The sequence below is a fragment of the Camelus bactrianus genome, chromosome 19 (genome assembly GCF_048773025.1).
Source record: "Camelus bactrianus isolate YW-2024 breed Bactrian camel chromosome 19, ASM4877302v1, whole genome shotgun sequence".
Taxonomy (NCBI): Eukaryota; Metazoa; Chordata; class Mammalia; order Artiodactyla; family Camelidae; genus Camelus; species Camelus bactrianus.
Window position 1 is genome coordinate 39,340,602 of NC_133557.1, and position 27,910 is coordinate 39,368,511.

Here is a 27,910-nt window from a genome sequence, read left to right on the forward strand (position 1 = left end):
TTTCTCTAAATTTTATAAAACATTTTTCTCTTATTCTCATGAGTCCTTAATTTAGGGGCAAACTTTACACCAACTTCAGTAGAAAGGACTTCATATTTCCTACCCAGTTGTAAGGATTGTTTATTCATCTGGTAGAGAGCCTGGAGTTTGAGAAAGGGCCTATAGTATCAAATGGCAGAATCTAATGCTCATAATTTACCAAGTGCTTTTCCCAATGGCAAAGTATCATATCTTGGCAATTTATTCATGTTTAAACTTGTAAGAGAGTTCAGGAAGGTATTAGTATTTCCATCTTCCAAACCAAGAAATAGAGGCATTGTGTTTCTCAAAGCTCCACAACTGGGCCAGAGTTCTGGCAAGAGCAGTGCAAATGGGCATCATTGTCCCTTTTAGTCCTAGGACCCACCAGTAAAGCTAAGCAGTGTTTACTGGCACCTTTTAAAGGCAAAGGGGCAGAAGTATTGGGAGAGAAACAAGAGTGACAGGGAAAGAGATGAAAAATTGGATGTAGATTAAAAAAAAAAACCACAACTGTAGAATCATGTCAAATTATCTTTACTGTCACTTTGAAGTATTTCTGTGGAGGTTGCCCATTGTGAGATACGATTGTCCTGCCTACATTTTTTTTTTTTTCTCATCAACTTTGTTTATTACTGGAAGAATGCTCCTTGGGTTCAACAGTTTAAAAAACTGTTGTTTTCTCCTTTAACTCTGCAGTCCCTGGCTTTGTTGAATAAAGCTGTTGACTTTCTTTATCGCCTTCTAGAGCAACACACCTGATAGAACTTCTTCTGTAGGAAATAGAGGGAATTCAATTTGATGGAATACAGATTTCCATTTTCAGAAGAACACTGAGAGTTTCCCAAAGAGGTTTTTGTGGATCCACTGCCAAACTCTTAACAGTTGTGTAATTCAGTCATAATTCCATCAACAGTAGAGCGAGGAGGATCATGGCTGTGGTGGCTCATGTGACTGGCTCATAAAAGGTGCTCAAAAAGAATTCCAGGAACGGATAATGGGTTCTAAAGGATGGACCAGTATTCATGGAACAACCTTTGACTTCATCTCAACTTCTGTCTTGCACCTCAGAGGCTGTTGCAAGGGTAATTAGCTATCTAGTATTCAGAGAAAAATTATACATTGGGATTTGTGTCTGTACAAACTACTGTATATTTCATTTTGAAAAACATGGCCAAAACTTTGACCAGTCTTTGTAGGGGAAGATCATCGGTAAGCGACAATTGACTTGCAGGAGCAATTTTAAATACACGTACTTGCAACCAGATATATAATGTTTAATAACATTCTGAGTCATTAACTGCTGCTCATGGCTAAGGAACAAATTTCACAAAACACAGAATAATCCCACCGCATCCTCTCAAACAAATTTTATTCATATTCTGCGCTAACAAATATAGTATGAAGGCAACAATTGTTTAAGTTTCTTAGTGTATGGCACAGATGGAAAAGAAACAAACATATTTCGAAGCAGTCCAGTATTTAAATGCTGGTTTAACAAAAGAGGCACGTATTATTCTACTCAGCAGTTTATGCCAGATAGCAGAAGACGTTTTTTTTTCCTTGCAAGCAACAGACTACATTTATTTGCATTAAGTATAAACATATCTTGATCAAGAAAATTACTTTTTTTTTCTGATTTTCCTTTATATCACAAATGTCAGGGTAAGGCAAATCCTTAATGAATCATATGATAAAAACCCTATTCCCCAAGAAAATATATTGAACGTATTCTGCTAACTTTGTTATTTTTCAAAGCAAAGCCGACATGCACCACATACAGAGAAATGTCGTTTCAAATCAAGTGCATCAAGCTGAACTGTATTAATTCACAAAGAGGCTTTTCAGTGTTTCACAGAAAGATGAACTATTCGCTGCGATGACTAATATGTGACCCAGTACCACAGACCGTGTTTTGGTGCCTCCTTTGTAAGCTTTTATGAAAGTGGGCTTGTCCAGCAGCTGAACACTTACCAGCTGGAGGAAAAACCCTTTGTCTCTCCTACAACAGAGCACCTTTTTAATTAGAACTATTATGTTGAAGGTCTACCTCGATCCTCTGTATGCAAACATGACTAACTAAGGGACTGTTTTCCTCCCTCCCTCCTATAACTCCTCAAGCCACATAGCCTGGCTGGAGTGTGGTTGGAAATTGACATCCAGAATTCAGATGCAGGAGAATCAATCAGCCTTTCAAACTTTCCATTGTGCTGTCTGTGCAAGGACAGCACAGTGAAATAGGTATTTCCTATGTTGTGCTGTCTTCAATCTGCCCAACAGCTAGATTTTAAATATTTTACTGTTTAGATGGAAATTGACTTCATTATTTGCCTTAAAGCATAAAATCTAATAGCCAGATAGCAACACTAGAGCAAAATGAGGCAGAAATAAAAACACATCTAACCTTAAAATGAGGTTCAAACAAAGTCAGGAGTGGGGCTGATGATATTCACTCCCGTCTTCTGGATACAGATCTTATTTCGTTTTCTATAATTTTCAGGCAGAGAACTCCCTCCTCCCATTGCTACCCCACCCACATTTAAAAGGAATGAGCAGAATGGCTGTCAGTGATGAAAAAGGGAACACGAGGACCGAAGTCATTCCAGTCCTGCTCCTGCTACCTGGGACATCAGGTCTCTTTCAGGTTTGTCCGCTAAAAAACCCACCATCCCTCCTGCTTCCTTCATGCTGTTTTCAGCTACAGCTCCTTACTGAGCACGCGTGTTTGGGAGTCACAGGAAAACAGGCTCCTAGCAGACTGAGCTTGTCAGGTGCTTCACAAGAAGAATGGCGGCTTTTAATTAAGTTATAAGGATGACATGAAGTATAGAGGCTATCAGTATTCCTATGGCATCATTTCTGAGATTATTTAAAGCGAGGCTTTTCCTTGTTTCTAGAAAGCATTGTCTGCTGGTAGCAGAGGACACGTAAGTTTCCGCTACAAACAGTGGACTAGCGGCAGAAGGGGGAATGGCCACAAGCCAAAATCATGAGGTCACTTCAGTATCATTGCTGCTAGGTTGATGAGCAGCTTAAAAAAAATGAGGATATTAAAAAAAGATGAGGATTACATACGTAGAACTATAGCTTGTTAATTATTCCAGTAGACTAAATAAGCCATCCAGAGAGGCAATAAATTCAGAAGGGCGAAAACAAAATTCATAGGAAGCTAAGACGCTGAATTTACCATGAAGGAAGGCACAAAGCTGAAGAATTCCATGGGGCAGTTAGAAAGCAGAGCATCCTTTAATTGTAGAAATGCTCACTTTGATCCATTAATTTTCTCCCCTTTATGAAAGAAGAAATACATAACTAACTTACAATTCTAAAGCTCTTCCGAGGAAGGTGGATCTAAGAAGAGATGCCAGAAATAACCAGGAGTTTCTGCAGAAACAAACAGACTGGTCTAAGAGCCCGGGAGGCGGTGGGAGGCGGGCCTCTCACCTTGTGAGGGTTCTGTCCATGCTGGCTCTGGGACAGACCTTTGTGACAACGTCTGACCTCTTCCTGGGACCGTCATCCCTCGTGCCCGCTGTACCACTGGCATCTTGGCTCATTAGTACTGCTGTTCCCCTTCAGCGTGTACTTGAGAGGGAACCAGCTGTCAAATCAGCCTTGGCCTTGGCATGAACAAAGCACACCATTTAGAAGCAAACCAGGAAGCTGGAACTGCAAGCAAGACCTCTAATTGCCTTGAACTTCAAATGAGAATCTGCTCTGTGGGTCATCGGTCCCTGGGTAAAGACAGGGTGTCCTGTTATGAAAAGCATATACATAAAGAGAGATTTCAAGTGGAACTTCTAATATTCATAGGCGTCTGTTTGGATCCTAAATGCAGCAGCTCCCCTCTCTTAACTGAGACACCTAGGAAAGTGCCATCCCATACAACTGTGTCACAAGGAGTCACAACTCCCTGGGGCGGTTCAGGGGGCTCCATGCTGAAAAATACAGTAAAGACCTCTTGAACCAGGTGAGCTCTGCTGAAAGTTGGTGTCAGGGAAGAATGCACCTGCCGTTCTGCTGTGATGGAAGAGACCCGCCTTCCTTGCTCACTTCTGTGCTCTGTTCTGGCTTAAACCCTGTTTCCCGATTCCTCGTGATAACCACGTGGAACAAAACTGTACCTTGGGAATCCTGAATAAAATACCATTTTCAGTTCATCATCCTGTCCTTTTTCCAAGTGATGTCTGCGATTTTTGCCCATTTTCTAGCCTGCCTCCTTTGTCTGTGGATTATACTTATGTAGGGTCTGATGATTCCTGAAATGTAGCCTGCAGCTTATCAGACATTCATCTTCCTTCTCGTTCTTTGAAGAAACCACTGAACCAACCAGCTTTGTGAAATAACCAGATACACATGTGTGTTACACGTGCCACTGCGACCCTGGGGCAGAGTTGTGAGAGAAAAGACAGGAAGTACAGGGCTGGCGCCTGAAAGATGCATTAACACGGGTCCCCCCACCAAATGAAAGAACATATATTTTTTCTTTTTTTCTTTCTTTTTTCTGTGGGGAAACAGAACAAAATGCAGCTGGAGAAATTAGAGCAAAGAATTCCCCATCCTTCCGTGGGACTCGCCTCCCCCCACCCCACACCCTCCAAGTGTGCCCGGCTGTCTTGCTACACCCCCGGGCCGGGAGAGGTCTGCAATGCTGAGGACTGTCATTTCCTTCTGTTTCTGTGTCCCTTTGCTTCATCTTGTGCCCCTGCTGAAGACAAGGAGAAACCATTTGTTAGATTAAAGATGAGATGCCTCCATAGATTGAGCAAGGAATATCTTTTTAATACAGCAACTGAAGTGTGTCTCACCCTTCAGACATGCCTAGAAATATCTTCTTTGACTATCAAAGAGCTTTGGATGTTTGAGCTGTAATTGTTGGCCCGGGGTATCTTTAAAGAAGATATAAATCACTGCAAATAAACATATGCCATGTTGACAACTTGCTTCAGCTGACGGGATGATTAAATCAACTCTTCAAAGTATTCTTTGAAAAACCAGACCTTGAACTGGTATTCCCTCCCTTCTCGGCCTGTTTATGCGCCCCAGTTTGCAGGGCTCTGCACAGAAGCAATAATAATTTATATAATACTGACTTGCAAAAGTCATTAGTGGGATGGTTATCCCACCACTCTGAGCTCTTCGTTATGAAGGATGCATTGGCTGTGTTCTCCACTTGTGAGAGCTCTAAGAAGACAGCGTGCCTTAGAAGGACCCCTGCTCTTTGTTATTAATTTTGTTTAGATTAAAAAAAAAAGGTATAAATCCACATATAGGGCAATGCACAGATCTTAAGTATACTTCAGCTTGTTTTGAAAAATGCATGCATTTAACCCACACCACTACCAAGATATAAAACATTCCCAGCACCCCAGCAAGTTCCCTTTTCAATTATTAACCGTGCTCCTGCTGGAACCAACAATTGCTCTGACTTCTATTGCCATATATTACTACATCTCTTCCAGGAAGAATTGGAGACGATCTCTGAGCTAACTTTCTATTCTAGTGTCCTATGAATTAAAAAAATATACTCTTTGAGGTGTGTATGTGTACATAAAAGCAATAGCATGCCTGTTGCAGACAATATTTAAAATATCCAAAAGTAGACAAGAGAAGAAATCATCCTGCATAATGCTTCTATGCACAATAACGTCTGTCATTAATGTTACGGAGTGTTTCCTTATATTACTTTTCTATACCTTTCATTCAAATACACACAATCATAAATTTTAATTTTAATAATGAAAATTGCAACCATGAAGAAAATTACAGACAACACTAAAACATACCTAGAATTTATTCACCATCTAGATTTAAAATGTGTTAATATTTTTCAAATTTCCTTGTGGTCTTTATTTGACTTTAAAAAATCAAGCATTACAGATAAATTAATTTATAGATAAATTAAAACTATTTCTCTCCCTTCCGAGTGATTACCGAATCCTGATGTTAGTGTGAATCAGCAGCTTGCATGTTTTTATAATTTTACGCACATAGACATTTACAAATATACACATGATGGGAAATATGTAGTATTACTTTGTGTATTATTAAATACGCATAAATAGTAATTTTGTTTTACCTTGTTTGTAACCAGCCACCAATTAATTAATTACTGTAAGTTTATAGTCAATATATATTTTAATTTTCCTTTGTGTTTACCATTTTTCTTAGCTTGCAGTTGTTCCTCGCACCCTACTCTTTCCTCTGGGCTCAGTTTTCTTCTTACTACTGTGCATCCTTTAGTAGTTTTTTGAGAAAAGGTATGTGAGTAGCAAACTTTTCTTTCTTCCTGAAAATGGCAGATATCATTTTCTTAAGTGACAGTGAGATTAGTGAAGAATTTTATGTTGACACTCATTTTTATCTATGATCTGAAGACTCAGAATGACTCCATACCTTCTGACTTAAATCCTTGATCTTGTGAAACCTGCTGTCTGTGCAATACTCATTTCTTCATGGTTAACTCACTTTTCTCTTTGTTTATTTTTTTTTTGTCTTTGGTGTTCTGCAGTGCATACATGTGAATTTATTTTGAATATGTCCTTCTTGTAATTTATTATCTTCTTTTAACTTAAAATTTATGACTTTTACCAGTTACAATAAATCCTTGCCATTATCTTTCAGATACTGACTACTATCCCCTCTTAGAACTCTTGCTGAACACAAAACGTCTTGGGTTTTCTCCTTCTATACCCCATGTCTCTTCATGTGTCATTTACATAACTACATATTTGCTTGCTTTTTCCAAATTGTTAATTTTTCTTAGTTGGCTCTTTTCTTATGGTTTTTATCTGCTTTTTATCTTTTTTTGTCCTTTAACTGTATTTATTTTATAAAATCTTCAAAATTTCCTTCAGGGTCTGATAGTGCTAATCATCCTGTAATTCTACCCACTGGCTCTCATTCATGATGGACCATTTCTTTGTGTGTTTTGGAAGTTAAAATTGTGAACTCATCTTCAGAAATTGATTTCTTCTGTAGGAATTCCAACAGATAGTTTTACACTTCTATTTGCTAACTCTACCAGGGATAACACTGGTCTATAACCAGCTACTAAATCAGTTTCTCAGTTTGTGCATTACTGTATGCTTTTGGATAAAATTGTGTTTCAAACTCAGGGTGCACTTCTGTTTTCTAGTTATTATGGGAGCTTTTTTCCTTCCCCATGCAGCACCCTGGGCTCAAGCCCTCTTGTTAATTTTTTGAGCTGGGAGTCCCAGATATATTTATGTAGAAGTATCAGTGTCAACTCCCTCCCTTGAGTGGCCCCAGGTCCCAGGTGGGCGTTAAAGCCCACGTTTCTAACCACAGAGCCTCCCAGAGCATCAACAACCAAACTGCAGCCCTGGGGGCTGCCTCATTGTCTGGCCACCAGGCTGCTGTTCTGGCTTTCAAATTCCTCTTCCCTTATGACACCTTCACTTTCCTGTCAGTTAAGCTATGTATTTTCAAATATTTTTTGTTACTGTTTATCTCTCATTTCTAAGCATTTATATTGAGAGGGGATCTGCATTACCCTACCTTTTCAGTCACCTATTGCTACAAAAACAAGCCACTCCAAAACGTAGTGCCCCCCCCCCCCAACTCATGATTTATCTTTTTTAATGATTCTGTAATCTGGCCTGGGCTCAGCTGGGCCGTTCATCTGCTCCAGGTGGCATCCATGGATGCCAGAACATCCAAAATGCCCTCTCGGTTTCCACAATCTCTCCTTGTTCTTCCTCATTCTATAGCACAGCTTGAGCTCCTTACAGGGAAACTGGATTCCAAGAATGCAAAAATGGAAGTTACAAGGCCTTCTAAAGTGCAGCCTGGAAGCCACACTTGGCCTGCCATATTTCTCTAGAACCAAAGGTTCAGATTCCATAAACATCTTTTTTTTTAAATTTATTTAATTAAAAAAAATTTTTTTTATGGGGGAGGTGGTTAGATTTTACTTACTTAGTTTTAGAGGAGGTCCTGGGGATTGAACCCAGGACCTTGTGCATGCTAAGCATGTGCTCTACCACTTGAGCTATACCCTCCCCGCCTTTCCCATCTTCACATGCCCTCAAATAGTTACTGAAAAATTATTTTTACATTTGCACAGTGTTCTATTGATTCATTGAACAGTTTCTCCATTGCCATTTATGACTGATCCGATTTTCTTGCAATTATAAATTACACAATGCTAAGCATTCTTATATTATGTCTTTGAACTCTACAATTCTAATTCCATTTCACTGTATTTCTTTAATTTCCTTGGAGGTATGATGCACAGAACTAAAGGTTCTTTCTTCCCATTGAACTACCAGATAACCTCTACAAACTCAGCTGTGTAAATATTTCTGTGAGAATCAGTGAAATTCCTTAGGTCATACTGTTCTCTGTGACAACTGGGTTCAGAAATTTACTATTGTTTTAGGATCAGTATGGTGTCATCAAAGAGTTCTGTACTGGAAGTATCTGAACTTCCATTGATCAGCTAAGTGACATGCAAGTTACTTCTTACTGGAGCTAAGTTTCCTTAAACCAATTTCAAACTTAAAGTTTTGACAACTTATACATTTGGGTGAAGGTATGTAGATTCACGTTTATGGTCAAGGAAAATATTTTGACATGAACCAAGGAAAACATATTTATTCTGGCACTTTATTTAGATATTGATAATAGTGCCTGTAAGACAAAAAACCTAGACAAGAAGTCTATAGTTTGTTGGCAGCAAAGGGACAAAGGTAAGGCAGTACTAAAGAATGTGCATTTAAATTGTTCAGGCTTAGTCTCACTTCATTACTTTTTAATGGAAACTTCTTTACCGTATCATTTCTGTAGCTCAGCAGGATAATTTAAAATACATGAACAAGGTTTAAAAAAAAAGATGAAATGTTTATAAGACCATGTATGAGTTTGTACTTTTTAGCAGTCCTGTGCTGTACATGCATTGCACAAATGCTATTATATTTAGTTTTAAATGATATTCAAAACCATGATGGGAAGACAGCTGCCTGCTTTCACATGTTCTCAAACTTTAGTCTGCCATGATGCTGGAGCTTGAGTCTGGTGCAACATGGCCTTCTTGGGGGGTGTGGAGACCTACAGAGAAGACGCAGGAAGATGTGAATGATAAATGTTGCCTGCCATATACCCCTGCCCTGATGGTGAGCCCTAAAGGAGCTCAAAATGGAGACAAACAGGCTACCCACTGGCAAGCCCTCAGCCACTGCAGCCATCCCCCAGCCATGCACCCAGAGAGGACTCAGGATGGGGAAGAACAGTATACTGGCCCTAGGAGGGTAAGGAGCCTATCAAAGGAATGCAAAGGAATGATTTCAGTGAGCCCAGACTCTTGCATCTTCCCATACATAGAAAAGCTCTATTAATTAACTTGATATAGCTGTTTTTTTTTTTTTAATTAACAGTAATCTTTTCATGTTTTGACTGCCTGGTCTTTGTTGCAAAACTTCTATATATCCTAGCTCCTCCCTTACCTCTTTAGAGCAATCCCTCCGAGCTGTCTAAAAGGCTGCCTCCCAGGCTTGAAGTCTACAAAGTCCACGGAATAAAACATAATTCTCAATTTTTAGGTTGTGCTTCTTCTCCTTTTTTTTTTCTAGTGGATAGTTTTGGTGACCATGAAGGGACCCAGAGCAGACCTCTCTCCTTCACCTGAACTCTACGAGGATTCAGAGCCTTAGTACCAGCAGAGGCCTCTTGGGCCCATTTACCTCCTTGGAGAGTCTGGGCAAATTTGGGTGAGTCTCTCCTGGTTCTCAGGTCTCCCGTTATTGGTTGATGATCCTAAATTTTATTTGTTGGTGTTAAACTCCTCTCTGGAGGAGTAGGTTATCCTTGAAACTTAGTTTCAAGAAGAGATTCCTGGGTTATATCCTCAGTGAAAGGCACTGGGAAGGTTTGCTCAGTTTAGACCAGGTTATCCTCAGTTGAAAGACTGCAAAGACTTGGCTCAGTTGAACGAATACTGAGTAGGGTTAGATAGAGTATTTAGAGGGGAGGCTAGCCTGTCATTTTACCTTTAATTGGCTACCTACTAAAGTTTGCTGAAATAAAACTGAAATCTAACAAGAGCTTTCAGCTCTGAAGAAGGGCACATCTCCTCTCGCCGGCAACAACTTTTTCAGGCAACTGAGAAACTTGTGAGAGTGGTGGGGGCAGGTCCTCGTATGGTGCAGCAGTCCCTATAGGGAAGCCCACTCATTTTAATGAAAGTTCACTCGGCCAGGGACATGAATAAGAACTGACCGTTCTGTGATCTGAGCACCCACAGTGGGCTTACACTGCGAGAGGGAGGACCCAAGACCCATAAGAGGAGCTGAGACAACTCTAGGGTAAAACTTGGAGGAGTTAAGCTCATTGGCTAACCACAGGATCATCATTAATGATTTTATTTCCAACACCTCAACCTCTGAATGGGGAATAAAGCTTTCAAAACAAAAGAAAAAGGAGTGACAGACTGCCAGCCTCCAACTAATACCCCAGCCAGGTTTATGTACATACAAAGCTTGCACTTGCAAGTACTTACTTAATTGGGAATGAAAGGAAGTCTCACCCTGAAAATTACTAAGAATGGGGATCTTCTATTGCATATGCAATTATGCTAAAAAAAAAAAAAAAGCTGGCTTAATACAAACATCTTTTCAGAATTCTGACCTTAAAGAAACAAAAGTCCTTCTAGGAGTAACTTGCATTTTTCTTCTGTGCCTTTGAAATGTAAATATGCTACTTGATCTTCTTCCAGCATGGTGTGTGTGTGTGTGTGTGTGTGTGTGTGTGTGTTGAAAACTTGGTCTCTTCCATCCAAAAAAGTACATGTATGGTGTACATTTGGCAGCCAATCGAATAGACTGGTGTTCGTTCTAAGCAGTTTTTTGTCTGGCTGTGCCAACTCGCAGGGGCTTTTTACCATCTTAACCTTTGTTGCATCAGCCTGTACAACAAAGGTCTTTACTTTCTTAGATGATTTTGGGGAGGGAACTTTCTGGATCTTGTTTAGGTGACATCTTTCACACTCCCTTGTGGGGAAGCCTCTTGTATCTTATTGGTTTGGAGTCACTATTAAGATTCATCTTATTCATGACCAGATGATGGATCCTTTAAACTGAAGAAACTTCTAAATTGATTAAGTTTTTAGTGAGCTCTCATTATAAATAGCTGTTTTATTGTTACATATGAAAAAAGGGAAATCACATGAAATGGTGGAAAATACATACCTAGTGTTTGACCTAGGAACTCCCTTTGTTTAAAACAAATAAGAAAATCAGTTTGGGAAGCTTTATTTGTGTTCTCTTCCCCTTGATGGGTCTTACAGTTGCTAATAAAAATGTTAGAATAATTAATGTTAATTAGGCTGATTAACAAGAAAATTTTTAAAACTGAAGGAAAAGTCTAGAGACTCTTTTCCAACAAGGTGGACATTTTAAAGGGATTTGTCCCAAATGGATAAAGAAATTTATTGATAGTTATTAAGAAGTGGGATAAGTAAAACAGACATTTATGGAATTAAAACATTTTATTTCTACACTAAGGTTGAATAGGCCAAAGGGGAACCCTTTTTTAAAAGTGTTGATTCCCAACATTAAAGGACCCCAAACAAGACCACTCCATTTATCTCAGTGTTAAAATATATATATATATATATATATATATATATATATATATATATATGGAAAGGCTGGAAGAAAATTACCCTGAGATACCTTACCGACAACTACATGGGGCAAGACTTAGGCCAATAAATCAAATTAAAGGATTGACAGAAGGGCCTGAGTCCCCTGGCTCAGCCCCTCACAGGGGAACCCCCTCCCCAGAACCTTTTATATAAAAATAGATAAAATGGACAAGGGGTAAAAAGATAGAAAAGCTTCTAGAACCCCATCTAAGACCAAGACTTGTTGATTGGGTTCTAATGGAATCTAAAGGTATAAAATCTGATAAAATTGAGATGAACGTTTATAAAAGTTGGTATATTTAAATGTGCTTGATATAAGATGGTTACACCTCTTTTGCTTAATTATATTGCGGGATAGACATGTTTCCCTGGGGAATGCCTCCCTGCTTAGTGTTATAAAACAGGGCATCTAGATTGGCCCCCAGGAAATACAAACATACTGAAGGGGACCAGTAGGGCTACCTGAGCTGTGCAGTATGAAGTAAAAACTGGGAACTAATACTCAGGGGCTAATAAAAACAACAGTAGTGATTTTGCTCTGGGTTGTACACTCTGAAAGAGGGTCTTATTGACTACTTTACACAAGCTTTTGAAGGCATGATAAGTTAAACCCTAAAGGCCTAGAACATAGAATCCCCTTAAATTTCAGTTTAGTTAGAAATCTCGCTGAAAAGCAAATGAAAGAATATATAGTTAGGCGAGTCAATTTTTTAACATCATCTAAGTGACAGACCAGTTCTTTGGGGGAATTAAAAGCAACTGTCTTTGCCTTGCAAATCTCTTCAAGTCAGAAATAAAAATACAGCCCACAATGACCTGAGACTACCCTAATTAGCTCAGTCAGGTAGAACCTGAAACCAAGGGGAAACAAAAGGGCAAAAGTGGCCTTTTTAAACTCAAACTGTTACTGAATGCAAGTTTGTGGGTGTGATGCACAGTGAGGCGAAACCGAAACATCAGAGATTGGAGCGGAGAAAGGTCTATTGCAGGGCCCAGCAAGGAGAACAGGAGGCTTGTGTTCAAAATCCTGAATTCCCTGATGGTTTTTAGGGTGAAGTTTTTATAGGCAAAATTTGGAGTGAGGGCTGCAGAGTGTGTGACTTTCTTCTGATTGGTCGGTGGTGAGGGAAGAGGGCGGTGCTCCAGGAATCTTGTGCTTGGCCTGAAGTTACCATCCCCCACGTGTGTGTGTGTGTGTGTGTGTGTGTGTGTGTGTGTGTGTGTGTGGCGGGGGGGGGGGATGCCTTAGTTCCTGCAGAAGAACTGAAAGGTACTGTTATGTGTATCCGTCGAGGAGCAGCCAGGACCCTGCTTTCCTCGCTGCACTGTTGTCCCTTTACTGCTCCTCGCTTATTTCTGTGTTCCCTCCCTTCCCTGATTCGCAGTTGCTTGAATCTGCCCTTTGGAATTCAAGGAAGGTCTAGGAGGCGGAAGGAAGCCTGTCTCCTACAAACAAGAAACGGGGGGACAAGAAAAGGATTTGTACCTGGGAAGGCCCCCACAGGGTCCTGCTCAATTTCAAAACTTCTGGAAAGCTCACTCAGCCAGGATCTAATCCATAGCCTCCTTAAGGGTTTATCAAGAACAAATACAAATCTTAAAGTATTTTCCATAAATAGTAAAGCCTTAGTCATCTGAGCAAGCAACTGTAATTTATTCCAACTATTAATTATAAACTGGTAAATGTATATTGTAATAATACCTGATTCATAGCTAATTTTTAAAGTTAAGCTATGAGAGCTCTAGTTTTGTCTGTTTCTATGTCTATGTACCTACTATACTTATGAGATGTATCTACCTCTGGAAAACATATCAGAATTAAACTTACAAAAGAGCTCTATTTAACTGACTTAAAAGTAAGTTCTTAAACTAAATATGAAAGAAACTAGCTAGAATGAATCTCAGGTTCATGTAATCTAGAAAATAGTCAGTATTAAATTAACATCTGGTACTAAAGCTAGCTGAAGTTTGCTGGTTCATGAATATAGCCGTCCCTTTCATTGTACTTAGGTTTACTGAAGGTCAGTGCATTCATGTTATTTCTGTTACAGAGTTTGTCAACAACAACAAAAAATTAACTTGGTGTGATGCAATTCATCTAAATGGATTAAATGCAAATGAGATAAGAGCTTTCGGGCAAACTTTTTGGAAATAATCATGTTTTAGGAATATCTACTTGAAAATAATCTCTCCAGATATTTGGTAATGTGAAATTTTAGAATTATGCTAAATTAAGTTAAATGATGAAAGTTTATTGACAAGGTCATTCCCAAATAAAATACTGAAACATTAATTACTGAACATTAGCTTCCCTTTACAGAGAAACTAAAGGTGTTTAGAATATTAATAAATATGTTTGGCGCCACACTGAGATATTTTCTATAAGAAAGCACGTTTTAAAAAATTATTGGTACTTATGTTTGCCAATCCACAGAATGCTAATGTAGAAGACAGTTCATAATTGCTTACTTCTTAGTTTTCACTAGAAAATAAGATTTTGAAGAGTTGAGGATTCTAATTTAAATATGCAATTAAAATTAATAGAAATAATAAAGGAAACATTTCAGTATATGGTAGGAAAATAAGATGTGTGTTGTGAACAAAAGAAGGTGTGAAAGATGGAATTGCATTTTGTTAAGAGAAAAAAAGAAGTAATTTTGCCCTTGAGCTGGCTGTTTCCAGATGGGGAAAGAAAGGGACAAAATAAGATGGATACAGAAAGTTGGTGGAAAGGTACCCTGAGAAAAGAGTTTTATGGATGGTCAGGATTGGCTAAATTTGGATTGAATTTAATTAAATGGATTTTGTTGTTGAAAGTAAGCTGGTATAAGACTGGAGTATGGTTTTCTCTCTCTGTTAAGAGAACAAAGTTTTCTTGCAGTGCTGCTCTTGGTAACAGATTGTGTGAGTTTCTGTGCCTTTAAGTAACCTGTATTTACTTCTGAAATCTCCTCACTTTGGTTAAGCGTACAAGTATTGTCTTGCAGTGATCTGTGATCCTATTTGACCAAGTGTTTTAAAACATTTTAACAAACTTCATATCAAATTTTAAAGTTCTTTTGACTTCCAACTAACTTTCAGAGAGCCCGTATGACATCTCAGAGAGGAATGTTAAACTAATTAGGTTTATATGGTATGTTACGTGAGAAATAATGTCAAATGATTAGAGATGAACCTTAGGTTATATTGTATAGAGAAATGTCATTAATATAGATATCCCAACATTTATATGAAATTTCTAAAAATTTGATATGCCCTGGTGTAATGTTATCAGTCATGATTTTAATTATCTTAAAATGTTGTATGCCACAGAAATATCCATGTTTCTTGTCAAATGGTTTCTGATAATTTTTAGGTCACACCACTGAACTGGATAAGAAATGACAGAACTTTAATGGAAAACCTGAAGACTTCGTCTAGCTTATCAGGAATTAATTAACTGATAAATATGATTTATCATTTTATGACTTTTTCTGAAATATACTGGCTTTTAATCTTTGTTTTCCAGAAAAAAAAAATTTCCTTTTATGCTGTGACTTACAATGTTTTCTAAGCATACCTTTAAAAGATGAAACACTGATCTATTTCTCTGTACCTGATCCTTCCAGATTTTCACTTCTCCAGCTGGCTCTCCTGTAGACTTGCTGGTTTATCACAACAGATTACAACTAGTTATACTAATCATTGTTTTAATTTGTTCTCTTTGGTTCCAAATTATTTATGCTTTGTGTGTCTCTCTCCCTGTGCTATGACCTTATTAATGTTACTAGCTGTATTATCCTGTCTAGTTTATAAGACTGTCTCTTGCATTACCCAGTGTGTAACCAGGTCTCCAACAAAACTAATGTTAGCTAAATTCTTGAGACAATTAATCATGTACACATAACTCCACATGAAATAATTGTAATAGTGTAACTGTAGGTAGGGGAAGAAGCAACAAGGGAAAACATTCTCTGAATCACAAGAGACTGGTAAGATAGGCAATCCACAGCATTGTAGGTTATCCACAGAGCCTAATCCAAAAAAATTAACACATTGAGTAGCTTATCAACAGAATCTTTATCTGATCTAGGAATGAGACTTCCTGGCACCATGAGACAAAATTGGTCATGAAATGTCTCCCAAATATTGGTTGAATTTATGATGAAGGGAAAGCACTGTGAATGAAAAAAATGTTGCCTGCCATATGCCCCTGCCCCGATGGTGAGCACTGGGGGAACTCGGGATGGAGACTAACAGGCTGCCCGCTGCCAAGCCCTCAGCCACTGCAGACACCCTCAACCTCAGGGTGCACCCTGAGGGGACTTGGGATGGAAAAGGGCAGGATTCTGGCCCTAGAGAGCCAAAGTGCAAATCAAAGGAATGATTTCATTGAGCCCAGACTCTAGCATCTTCCCATACAAAGAATAGCACTAATTCATTAACTTGAGATGTCTGGTTTTCTTCAATTAACAGCACTCTTGCTGTTCTGACTACGTGGTCTTTGCTGTAAAACTCCTGTGTATCCTGGCTCCTCCCTTACCTCTTCAGAGCATCCCTCAGAACTGAGAGGCTGATTCTGGGCTTGAAGTCCAAAAAGTCCACCAAATAAAATACAACTCTCAACTTCTGGCTTGTACATTTTTTTTTTTTTCAGATGACAGAGGCAATGGTGTCAACACATTCATGTCTTGCCCTGATGAACGCCAATTCATTTATCCCGTAAGTTTTTTCACAGCTAAGTATTTTAAGCCAGGAATCAAAATAGGGAGCCTGGTTTCTTTCCTCTCATTCTCCTCACCAGCCCGCAAGATACAAAAAAAGGGTTACAGACCACTCATTATTCTAGATACACTTCAGCCTTGGCTGAGAGATTTACTTCAGCCTTGGCTGAGAGATTTAGAATGTTGGTCTGGAAAACTCCTAGACATGATCTGGTGCAGATGTTTGTTTCCCTGTGGAGTTCCCTGAGGCTCATTCAACTCGACAAACCTCTGTGTGGACACGCAGGTCTGCAGGCAGTGGTGTGAGAGGACGGGACAGAAGGCAGCTTCTTTCAGTCTGAACACACTCAAATGCCTTTCACATTCTCCAGGGCACAGATTTAGTGTTATGCTTAAAAACAGACATACTAAACAACTCAGCAGGTAGCTTCTGGAAAAGCAGTGCTTCAGAATCAGCTTGAGGTTGCTGAAATAATTTAATCACTCCAGGAGGCCAGGGAAGGGTGAGATGGATGGAAAATATTTTTTTTCTTGCTGTCAAAGCTCAGAAAACTAGGATACTGCATCATCTAGATATGCTGTAGCTTATCTTTTTCCTTTAAAGATCGTAAGCTTCTAGGGGTAATCCTTGCTCCTTATACTCTGTTATTTGGTATAAAGATTTTTAAAGTTTAGCCCAAGCCATGCTGTGGGACTTGATAGAACTGAGGGAAATCCAACATGCTTTTACACACTGTTTCTACAGCTGGTTTAATCCACCAAAAGTCTCAGCACAGAGGCAGCTTACCTGTTAGTTAATCTTCTTGCTGACTCTCTGTTGGGTCATTTACACTGTCATCCTGACTATTCATTTCAACTGCAACCAGAAAGGAAAACAAACAGGTTAAATATTTGTTAAACCCAAATCTCTTAAACATATTAAAGTGGACTGTGAATCGTTACATGCCTGATTTCCTGTCTTAACCTCTTTTCAGTTTGTTTTCCTTCCTTCAAGATTTGGGGACTATGCTTGCAGATTTTTACTGGTGGGGGATGGAATTGGGCAGAATTGCCTCTTTACGGAACTGTAGGAGCTGTGTTGTCATTTCATACCAGACTTTTGGGTTGATATTTTGGCTGTTTATTACCATCCTTAGGGAGATTCAAAGGCCTTAATAGATGTCTATGAAAATAGAGAGAAAACAAAGCAAAACAGCACACTGACGTGTGGAGAAGTAAGCAGTTTTCTCCAAAACAGCAATGCCAGGAGGCCTGCATGGTTTCAATTTTGAAATTCAAAACAGACCCCAAAACTTGCCAATGTGTATAGTGGCAGTGGACACCACAAAATAACCAGATCACAGTGATAATAAAATGTGTGCTTTCACTTTACTGTGTATAGTATTGTTCTGTGTATACATTTGCATACAAATAGCATGCATAATTAATGCCACTGTCCAGAAGTAGCTCAGGGCAGGCATAGCAGTCACTCTGGAAATTTTCAAGGGTCAGTAGGTTTAATTAGGTTGATATTTTTAAAGCATCAAAGCCCATATTATAAACTGAGAGACATAACCCACAGATGGACAATGGCTAGACCTTGTATAATAGTAGAACTCTGACTTCAAACCTCTGCAACAAACAGCTTGGGCAACCAAACCACAGTGTCTGCAGCAATCAGCTCAGAACGGTCAGGACTTGGCCAGCGACTGCCAGCTTCACTGTATTTCACTCTACGCTTCCAACATAGGACCAACCAAAGAAAGCCAAATATGTCCCCAAACCAACCAGCCACTTCTCGTTAGCCCAAGTCCAGCTCCCCTGGCCAACAACCTCCAATCAGAGGATGCTTGAGGTCTTCCCTTTGGTTCACTGTGAAGTTTTCCCACTTCCCCGCCCACCTTTGCATTGGCCAAAGACACAAGTGATAATAATGGCTGACACCCTGGGTATAAAGCACTGCATAAGTAGCCTTTGTTTGTTCTCACTTGTTTGCACAAACTCAACAATCCAAATCTCTTTTTCTTGAACATGAAAACTCGATTGAAGTGAAATAGAGGCAGCTGCTGGATTTCACATTCCAGAGACTTGAAAGGGGGAATGATGTTGTATGGCAACCCAGCCCACTCTCTCTTGAGCAGAGAGGTTGTAAAAGCAGGTCTCTTTCCTCCTCCTGCAAACTGTCCTTGGTTTCTTTTTTTCCCCTCTCCATCCTTAGTTTGTAATGATGTGTGAGCCCATTCTATACCCCAGGTATAAACTGGCCAGATGCAGCAAGCCTGCCTATAATCAGAGAATACTGTGTGCACTTTCCACCCTAGCTTATCAAGTTATTCTAAGCCCGCCCATCTCCATGTGGGAGTGTGCAGAATAAAACACAGGAGAGCATTCCTCTTCTGTTTCTTTCTCCAAGCCAAGGGTCACTAGTTCCAAAGCCTATTAATAATTGTTAGTACAAAAAGCATTCCATGATCAAATAAGCTTGGGAAAAGCAATGTTGAATCATGTTAATAAGTTTCTTTACCGCTAAGACTTCTGAGAGCCTGTAATGTGCATGGCAAATCTCCAAGTGAGGACTAAAATTTAGCATTTCCCACATTTATATCCCTTTTATTCAATGCACATTGCACGGACCTGGTATTCTTCAGAATATGCTTGATAGAGAACTAGCTAAGAACCATGTCTATATTATCACAACCAGGCTGGGGCAGGTTTCATTCAACTGAGCGTGACTAACATGGAGTGGCTTTTAGTGGATAAAGCTGGGGTTTAAAGACATTCTTCCCCTAGAGAATGCATGCCCATGAGTTAAAATCAGTTTGTATTGGGTGTAAGACAGGGAATATACAACACAGGGAATATAGCCAATATTTTGCAATAACTGTAAATGAAAAGTAACCTTTAAAATTGTATAAAATTTTTTTAATTAAAAAAATTCAAAAATCAGTTTCTGCAAACAGGCTTATAATTAAGGGAGGCAATTAAACTGAGGACAGGCTTATAGAAGGATGAAATACATGGTCTAGGAAACTCTATTTAAAACCACCAAGCAATTTCTACCAGTGGCTAAAATTTCCCCAAGGTCATTATCAACCCAAAGTAATTTTCTTTTTTTTTACCCTGGCTGAAATAACCCAAACAGAAAGATATATATATATATATGTGTGTGTGTGTGTGTGTATACAGTTGATCACTGACCAATAATTCTGGTTCTCCTAAGTTCTGTGAGCAAGTAAAATTAAATATTTATAAATAATGCATGCTCAAATAGTTGTTTTTCTAATGCAAATGATGATATTTCAAAGGGTTCCCAGCATCATTGTACAGGGGCAAGGCTATAATATTCCTGAGGCTCAGAATCTCCAGATGCTTTCAAAAAGAGATGTGACTAAAGAAAGGTTTTTGTAAATTTATTCATAAAGCACTATTGAAGATTCACCGTGTTTTTGGCCAAGCCATCCGATGTGCTGTAGCGAGGGGAAGTGATGAAAGTCCAAGAACAACCTCAACCCAAACTCAAGCCAGGGCTCCTCGGAGCCCTGAGAGGAGCCAGCACAACAGCTGGGCGCGTATCTTCTGCAGAGGCGGTATTTCCGTAAAGTCACCAGCTAGACTTCGGTTCAGTTTAGCCTTGAAATTACCCACTGGTGCCTCAGTATTATAAGGCTAAACTAAGTCACACGCAATTTAAAAATTAAAGGTTGCCAATGTTATTAGTTCCCAGTAGAAAATGGTTTTTGATCTTTACCTTGTTCTAACGGAATATGTTGATCCAGAGAATAGCTAGCTCCCTTAATCCTGGACTACACACAGGAAATGGGCCAGGTGTGTAGTTTGCGTGACCCACAGCTCAGACCCTTACCGTCAGGATTTGCAGAGTTTTCTGTGTCGCCAGAGCCTTCGCTGCTCATAGGAACTCTTGGTGCGTCCTCGCCTTGAGCTGAAAAAGTAAGATAGTCCTTGATTAATAGAGAATTAGAACAGCCAATTGTCCTGTCACCCTCTGTTGCCCTCTTAAATTTAAAAATACTCCTGGGATTCAACTTCTTTTGCAGAAAAGGTCAAAGGAGGAAATTGTGGGTTGAGTTGCTGGAATACTTTAGCACTGTCGTATTCTAAGCTCAGTTTAATTTGTGAGATAATCACATACACACATACACAGCTTCTCTAATTGGAAATCTCGTAGCATGAAAGCAGGGAAACTTGGCTTAATCAGAACAACACACAGGTTGAATTTGGAGAAATTTGTATGTGTGTGAATTTATGTAGCTTAACCTTTGACTAGACTAAAAAGAGAAAACCTGTTTTGCCTTAGGCATGCTTGAGAGCTGAAAGTTTCATTTGTTTACGCAAATGAATGGCTCAGTTGCTTGTCTAGAAGAACTTCTCGGGTGCTGCCATTCTGGATTGCTGAGAATCCAGTTGTTAGTCCATTTCTGTTGTAATTGTCCTCTCTTTCCACAGCTTCATAAGGCTTGCCATCCATCTGCTATGGCTGAAGCTGTGTAACATGCTTAAATGCGGTCATAATGAGATTTTTTTTTTTATGATCTGATATTGTGAGCATATTGAAAATGATCACCACAATAAGTCTAGTTAACCTCCATTTCTCTTCTTGTGAAGAAATTTCCAGACAGTTAAAAGGACAATCATCTCTTACTTCTTAGTTAAATATCTATTATGTTTTCACAGCTTGAAAAGCCAGGGCATTTAAAAATACAGATACAGATAAAGTGCTGAAAAAACCCACAACTTAGAAGTCTTTTTTATTATTTCTGCCCTTTTTTAAAAAAGAGAAGATTAAATTCATTTTCGTTATATGAATACCTATTGAGCCCAGAGTACAGTCAATTTGGCGTTCCTGTCGGGGAGAATGAAGCAAAGATAGGAAAGATCCAGGTTATCATCTCTTCAAAGGAGGGTACCTTCAAAGATAGAACTCTTGGTAATGATTTACTGAAGCTGACAATCAAGAAACAAGATGCAATGGTGATCGAACTTTGAGCCTGGGTGGGTGGATGTTAGGAAGGTCAGTACTTGAAGACACATAAAACAAGCAAAGTGAAGGAAGATGAAGAAAGTCATTTTAGATTTGAAATCTGATGTGCAGGGTCATTTCAGTGGAGATGCCAAACAAGTTTTGCACTTAATGCTGAGGAAGAAAACTGAGAATTAGACGTATGGGAATTTGGGAGATGTCATATGTAGAATGATGTCATACCATTGATGACATGAGAGTAGATGAGAAAAGTCAGGAAAAGGATGACACAAGAAGGAAAAATTGACTGTGGACTCCCAGTCCTACAAGGACAACATGAAAGCAACTGTGTCCATGAGTTCTTTCCACTAATTCCTGAGGATGAGGTTGGGAAAGGGAAAACAAAACTTGAAACCTCCGACTGGACTGAACACCATATCATATCTTTTCTCACTCTGCCAATTTTAGAAAGTAGACCATTTTTCAATTGCTCATCAACACATTCCTTAAAGATGCAATTACAGAAAAAAACCATTGATGGATTTCTCTAAGCTTGGGAGCAGGAAATCTTTGCTAATTATGCCTCAAAACAGAAGTAATAAGAAAAAATAAATATGTGACTTTATACAAACATAATAAACTTACGGAATGGAAACAAATACCAGAAGAAATATTTAAAAAATCAACAATAAAAAAGAAATGTTTAGAGAAAGAAAGATTACAAGTTGAGGAAAAATATTTACATCTTTTATCATAGACAAAGGGTTAATATCTTTGGTTTATAAAGTACTTCCAAAATTAGAGATAAAGAAGATTGACAACTAGATAGAAAATTAAGAAATTTAACAGAAAGTTTATTTTAAAAAAATGAGTGGCTTGTATATATGTGAAAAGCTGATTCACTTTGCTACTAATAAAAAAATGAAAATGAAAATTACACTGAGAAAGGGATTTCTGCCTAAAATGGACTATCATGATGTAGACTAACCCTCTCAGCAAGAACAGCTAGAAACACGGAGCAGACTATTTGGCAAATTATTTTAAGGCACTAGAGGGCCCTCAAGGCAGCAGAAGCTTGGGGAGGTACAAAGTGGTGAGCCTGACAGTCCACATGTACCAGGAATTTGAACATGAGTCTCCAGGTATCTTTTCTGAGGTTTGGGAGAGGGGCAAAACCTGGAGGTCAGGGCCCGCCGAGGAAGAGGTGCTCTGATGAGGACCTCAGGTTTTCTGTGGGATCCACCGAAGGGTTACACTCTGGGGCAAGGATGAACTTGAAATAGGCCAGTTCTTAAAAAAAAAAAAAAAAGTCCAACTTTCAGTCAATTTAATCCCTAATTAGACTTCAGTGCTCTGCTCAATCCTACCAGCTTTTCAGAAGGAAAAGTAAATCCTCTGTGGAAGAAGCTAAAACCATCTAGAGCCTTGAATTATGTCTACAAGTTTTCATACATAGTGTTCAGCACTTCATAAAAAATCACCTGGCATTCCAGAAGAACAAGAATGTACCACTGAAAACCCGGACAATAGGCAGTATATAGAATCATGTTAGAGATGCAGATATTGTAGACACAAATTTAAAGTACGATTAATGTGTTTAAGAACTGGATGGCAATTTGGAGAATTCTCTTGGCAAAGCAGTTTATCAGATAACTGGACTGGATACTATAAAATGTCAGATGTAAATTCTAGAACTAAAACATATGCAATAATTGAAGTTAAGAACTCAACAGGTGGATCTGGCAGCAATTAGACACAGCGGAAAGAGAAATTCACAACCTGAAAGCTAAGTTAGAAGAAAATATAAAGAATGAAATACAGATGAAAAATACACAAAATAATTAGCAGAGATATGAGACAAGTCCTACCCCATGTAATGGGAAAAGGCAATATTTTAAAAGATAATGGCTGAAAATTTCCTCAAATTAACAGACGATACCAAGTCACTGATTTAAGACTATTACAACCCCCAAGCGAAATTAATGCAAAGCAAGCCTAACTCAGGCCAATCATGGTAAAATGGATGACAATCAAGGTTAAAGAAAAAATACAAAATTATCTAGTGAACAAAGACCATTAACTTCAAAATAGCAGCAGGAGGAATTGCAGACATGCTCTTAACAAAAATAAGGGCACCCAGAAATAAAGCGATGACGTTTTCAAAGTGCTTTGAAAAAATACCACCGATGTCAAATTTCATATCTAACAAAATCTTCTTTCAAACTTGAATTTGAAATAAAGTATTTTCAGGGAAAAAAAAATTTGTTCAAGGGGAAAAGTAGTAGACCTACAGTGAAAGATTTTCACTACATTAAAAAAATAAATTCCAAGTGGATTATAGAACTAAACTTGAAAGCTAACATGGAAAAACACCATCATTAGGCAAAAAATTGTTATACAGGAAACACCAAAACTAACCATTAGGAAACCATTAAAATTCAGCACAATTAGTCTATCAAAACACACTATTAAGAAAGTGCAAAAATAAGCTAGAGTGGAAAAAGATATCTGTTCTACATATAGAGATATATTTACAGACATACAGATACAGGTGTCTGCTATATATACACATATATTTTAATATATGTACATATTACAAAGGACTTACAAAGGATTCTTGTGTTAATATAGAAAGAAAATAATACACAAATGAGCAGAAAAGCCAGGTAACCCAATAGAAAATGGGTGAGACTCAGACAGACATGTCATAAAAGAAGATATCCTGGCCAGTCACTTAATTTTTTGAATGACTTTTACCAAATATCATAGTATGGAAAAGCCTTGGCTTTTTTTTCCCCCACTATTAAAATAACTACAAAATGTTCTAACTCCTTGTCTAACTCTCTGGGGCACCAGCAGAACTTATCAAAATCTAACATTGTTGTTATATTTTATAAGATGTGATTACTATGGAAGAAAATTTAATTGACCTAACACTATTTAAACATCACTTCTTTGACTTTCTCCTTGAGGTTGTTGTTTGTGATGAGATCTAGAGGTACCTGTGGCTGATTCCTCCAGGAAATCTCTCTCAAAATCGTTACTATGAGTGGTAATACTGCCAGGGATATTACTATGGAGAAACTTCGCTGACATCATGGGGAACTTTCTAGCTCACAGGCAGGATGCTAGCCAATTAAATCATGCTCGGTGAGAATGAAGGAGCTTAGTATAAAACTGGGCTGGGAGAGGGAAGAAGAGACTGAAGAAAACCAAACCCCGAAGGCAAATCAGACAGTAGTAAATATTTAAGTTGCTTGCCTTATGTTTTGTCTTTTCAACTTCATTATTTTAAAATATAGTACATTCATTGAGAAATCTTAGGTTGTACCACCATATTGGCACAGATTAGCATGAGATATAATGGCAGGTTTGAGATCCCTGACAGAGAGAAAAAGATAAGACATAATGTGTCTCTGTATACTGCCATGTTCTTGAGCAGAGGTCTCTTAGAGCTGCTTTTGAAGACCCTAACAGTACATTTCATAGGCATTATTCATTTATTTAATATCATGAGTGTGCATGATACATATATGTATGAATATGATTATATGATTATGTGTGCAATGGTGTGTTTACATGTATATGCATGTGCATGTGTGTGTTTGTGTGTGTCTGTGTTGTGTACCTGGAAAGAGGGAGAGAGGAATGACAGATATTTGTTACCCTGATGTGCATGTGGAACTGGTATTATCCTAAGGGCTTCTCCCCTGCTGGGCAATGCATCTGAGTGCCCCAGAGAAATGAGTCCATTTCACACAGACAACAGAATCTGATCAAAACAAAAATTGCCTCTACAGCCTATTTATTCCAGTTTGCCTGTCCCTCCCCTCATTTTGATTACTGCTTGGAACACAAACAAGAGGTACATTTCAGGGCTCCTAGCAGGAGATAAAAGATACTGAAATAGAAAGAGCCTGGGACATTCAGTACCATTTTCATTTTCAATTACCAACTGCAGCTCTTTAAAGCCTTAATTATGATAAACTTTCGTAGGTCAGTTGGCATTACATAAAAAATAATAAATGTAGTAGGGCTCATCACAAAACATCCTGAAATGCATTTAGAATGTAATCGACCAAATTTTACAGAATACAGAAACATCGAGTGATGTTGGAGCATCCTAGAAGTTTTTCTTTTGAGATTGTGTTGATGATAAACTTCATGCAACAAATATATTTACAAATAATTATTTCTCATAATGCGTAATTGTATAGGTTTCATGATAGCCGTAGAAAGCAGGGCCTGTCTGGATTCAATCATTTAGTGAATTAAAGTGGTGTTGACCCAAAGTAAACTTGACAAATTTTGCCATATCTATGCTCCAACTTTACTATTAATGTAATGGATTAGGTAATTGTTTAGAAAGGCTCACCTCCTATCTGCTACCCTTATAGGAGCCGACTTCACTATTCCTTGATGTTGGGCTTGGCCATGAAATCTGCTTTGGCCAGTGAGATATTAGCAAAAGTGAGTCAAACAGAGGCTTGAAATGCGTTTGTACAGTTGAGGCTTGCCCTCCTGTGCTCCTGCCTTTAACCCCAAGAAGAACATGCGTTAGGGAATAGCTGATTTAAGGAAGATAAGACCTGAACTTGACTCACAGACTGATGTCCTCCTGGCCAGACTAGATGTGATCAATCCTCATAATCATGAACAAAAGAATAGATGATTGTTGTTCTAAGACCCTGAGATTGAAGATGGCTTGTTATGCAGCATTATTGCGGTGACAGCTAATGTTTAATAACATGTTTTTAATTGGCTCAGTCCTAACATTGCCTTTTAATTTTGTCCCATAACAATTATAGCTATAAAGTCATGAGCTTAATTTTTGCCTCATTTTTCACACATGGTAATAAATATGTTAATATCTACGTCACCTATAATCATCCACAGAACTACAAATGGTGACCATATGGAATCTGGGGAAACACCCAGTTACTGTATACAGATGAGAAGTCCCTTAACAGGCTGAACTCTGTTGACTTCACAATGTTCCTAAAGTGGAAGAAAACTGGCCGTGGAGTTTAAGGCATTTGCCACATATATTTAACTTCCAAGCTCAAATAGAAGGAAGCAATTTTTCCACATGCATAGACATCAATTTATGTTCTGCTTCAAGCAGTTGGTCATTAGGGGAGATGAGCTCAATTAGACCTTACTTTACCCTAGAATGCTAAGTTCACTTTTTAAGTGTAGAATCCAAGGTCAACTAAGTGAAAGGAGATCAAAGAGCAACTTAGGGTGGACGAACTGTGTCAGTGAAAATACAGGACTTGAGGACAATTTGAGTCTCTGTGATACACTGTTGTCATGATACTTTCCCACAAATTGCTCTCTACAATCAAGTCACCAGTAATATTTAAAATGATCATAAAAGTCAATGATGTGACTCTTCTCAGTGATGTGGTTCCAGCAGACATAAACTAAATACATTTAACCTCAAAAAGAAAATTCCAGTCCTTGGTAGTTGCAGGGGCTTATCTATTCACATAGCTGCTTGAATAGCATCCAGATTTCACATTCTGGGTGTTTGGTGATAACATGTAAGGGTGCAGAGGATAAACACCACTCCTGGGAGTCACCCAAAGTGAAGGGGGGCAAAATAAACCAGGCAGCATTTAGCAAACACTATTATCCACCCTCCCTACAACAAATGACACACAACAAACCAAAAGTCCAGCCTCTATACATCCCTTCTCTACATTAAATTTGCCTTTGTTTTGCTTTTTGTAACTTCCTTTTCTGTGACTCATGAACCGTAGGACTGCCCGTTACTGGCCACCTTTCTCAGAAGCTCAACATCAGTGAAAGGGGATGGAGTGTAACTCTCTGGAGTTGGGTGCAGCTGGTTTCAAATCCAAGCTCCAGCATCTCTATTTGTGTGATCTTGGGCAAGACCCATTCACACCCAGAGTCTCAGCTGTAGCACATATAGATGGAGGTAATGATGGCTCCCTCACAACATTTGAGGATTAAAAGAGGTAATGACTGACTATAATCAATGCTTGATTAATATTTTTTGGCTGAGAGAAACAAATTTGATTTCTACTTCTGGATATCTCCTAATCACTGACTCTTAGGCATAAAAACTTAGCTGAGTCACTTCTATGTATCATTCAAGAGTTTAATCACATTTTTCTCCTCTCTGGTATCATTCATTCATTCATTCATTCATTCCTCCAGTATATATGTTGAGTCCCTGCTGTGTATGAAGCTTAATAAAAACAACTGAATGAAATAGAGGACTGGCTTAGCTGGATTAAACCTCAGAGAAGAAAGCATGCGTGCTGTTCAGCAGTGTATTTTTCTTTTATTGTTTCTTCTAGTCCATAATTAGATTTTCTGCATTCTAGGTGAAGAACAAAGATCAAAGGTAAAATGCCACACACTTCTCTTATTCTCACTTTGGAACAAGGCTCATTCTTTTCAATTTGCTAAAGTTAAGTTGGTCCAGAGTCTTCCTTTAAAAAATCAAATTTTGGATTTAAATTTTATTAACTTTTGTTGATTTTTCTTTCAGCTGTTAAGTTTTTGGTTGGAAATAGTCAGTTTTAATTAATAAGT

At 38.5% G+C, this 27,910-nt stretch overlaps 1 protein-coding gene and 1 long non-coding RNA gene across 6 annotated transcripts in view; one reads left to right on the plus strand and one right to left on the minus strand.

The window, feature by feature from the left end:
* Window positions 1-1,373: 1,373 nt before the first annotated feature.
* MACROD2 (mono-ADP ribosylhydrolase 2) overlaps window positions 1,374-27,910 on the minus strand; it is a 1,883,327-nt gene continuing 1,856,790 nt past the window's right edge. For 2 of the 3 annotated variants that reach the window (XM_074347853.1, XM_074347851.1), the window contains 3 exons: window positions 20,228-20,305; window positions 17,174-17,242; window positions 1,374-4,726 (listed from right to left, as the gene is read on the minus strand). In XM_074347853.1, the coding sequence (XP_074203954.1) occupies window positions 17,181-17,242; window positions 20,228-20,305 (140 nt within the window). In that variant the 3' untranslated portion in view covers window positions 1,374-4,726; window positions 17,174-17,180. The remainder of the gene's footprint in view (window positions 4,727-17,173; window positions 17,243-20,227; window positions 20,306-27,910) is intronic. The other variant, XM_074347852.1, reaches the window with a different exon arrangement.
* Window positions 2,523-27,910, plus strand: part of LOC105083138 (uncharacterized) — a 62,672-nt gene continuing 37,284 nt past the window's right edge. For 2 of the 3 annotated variants that reach the window (XR_012500774.1, XR_006721040.2), the window contains exons 1-3: window positions 2,523-2,662; window positions 9,612-9,749; window positions 16,320-16,384. This is a non-coding gene — a long non-coding RNA (uncharacterized LOC105083138). The other variant, XR_836579.3, reaches the window with a different exon arrangement.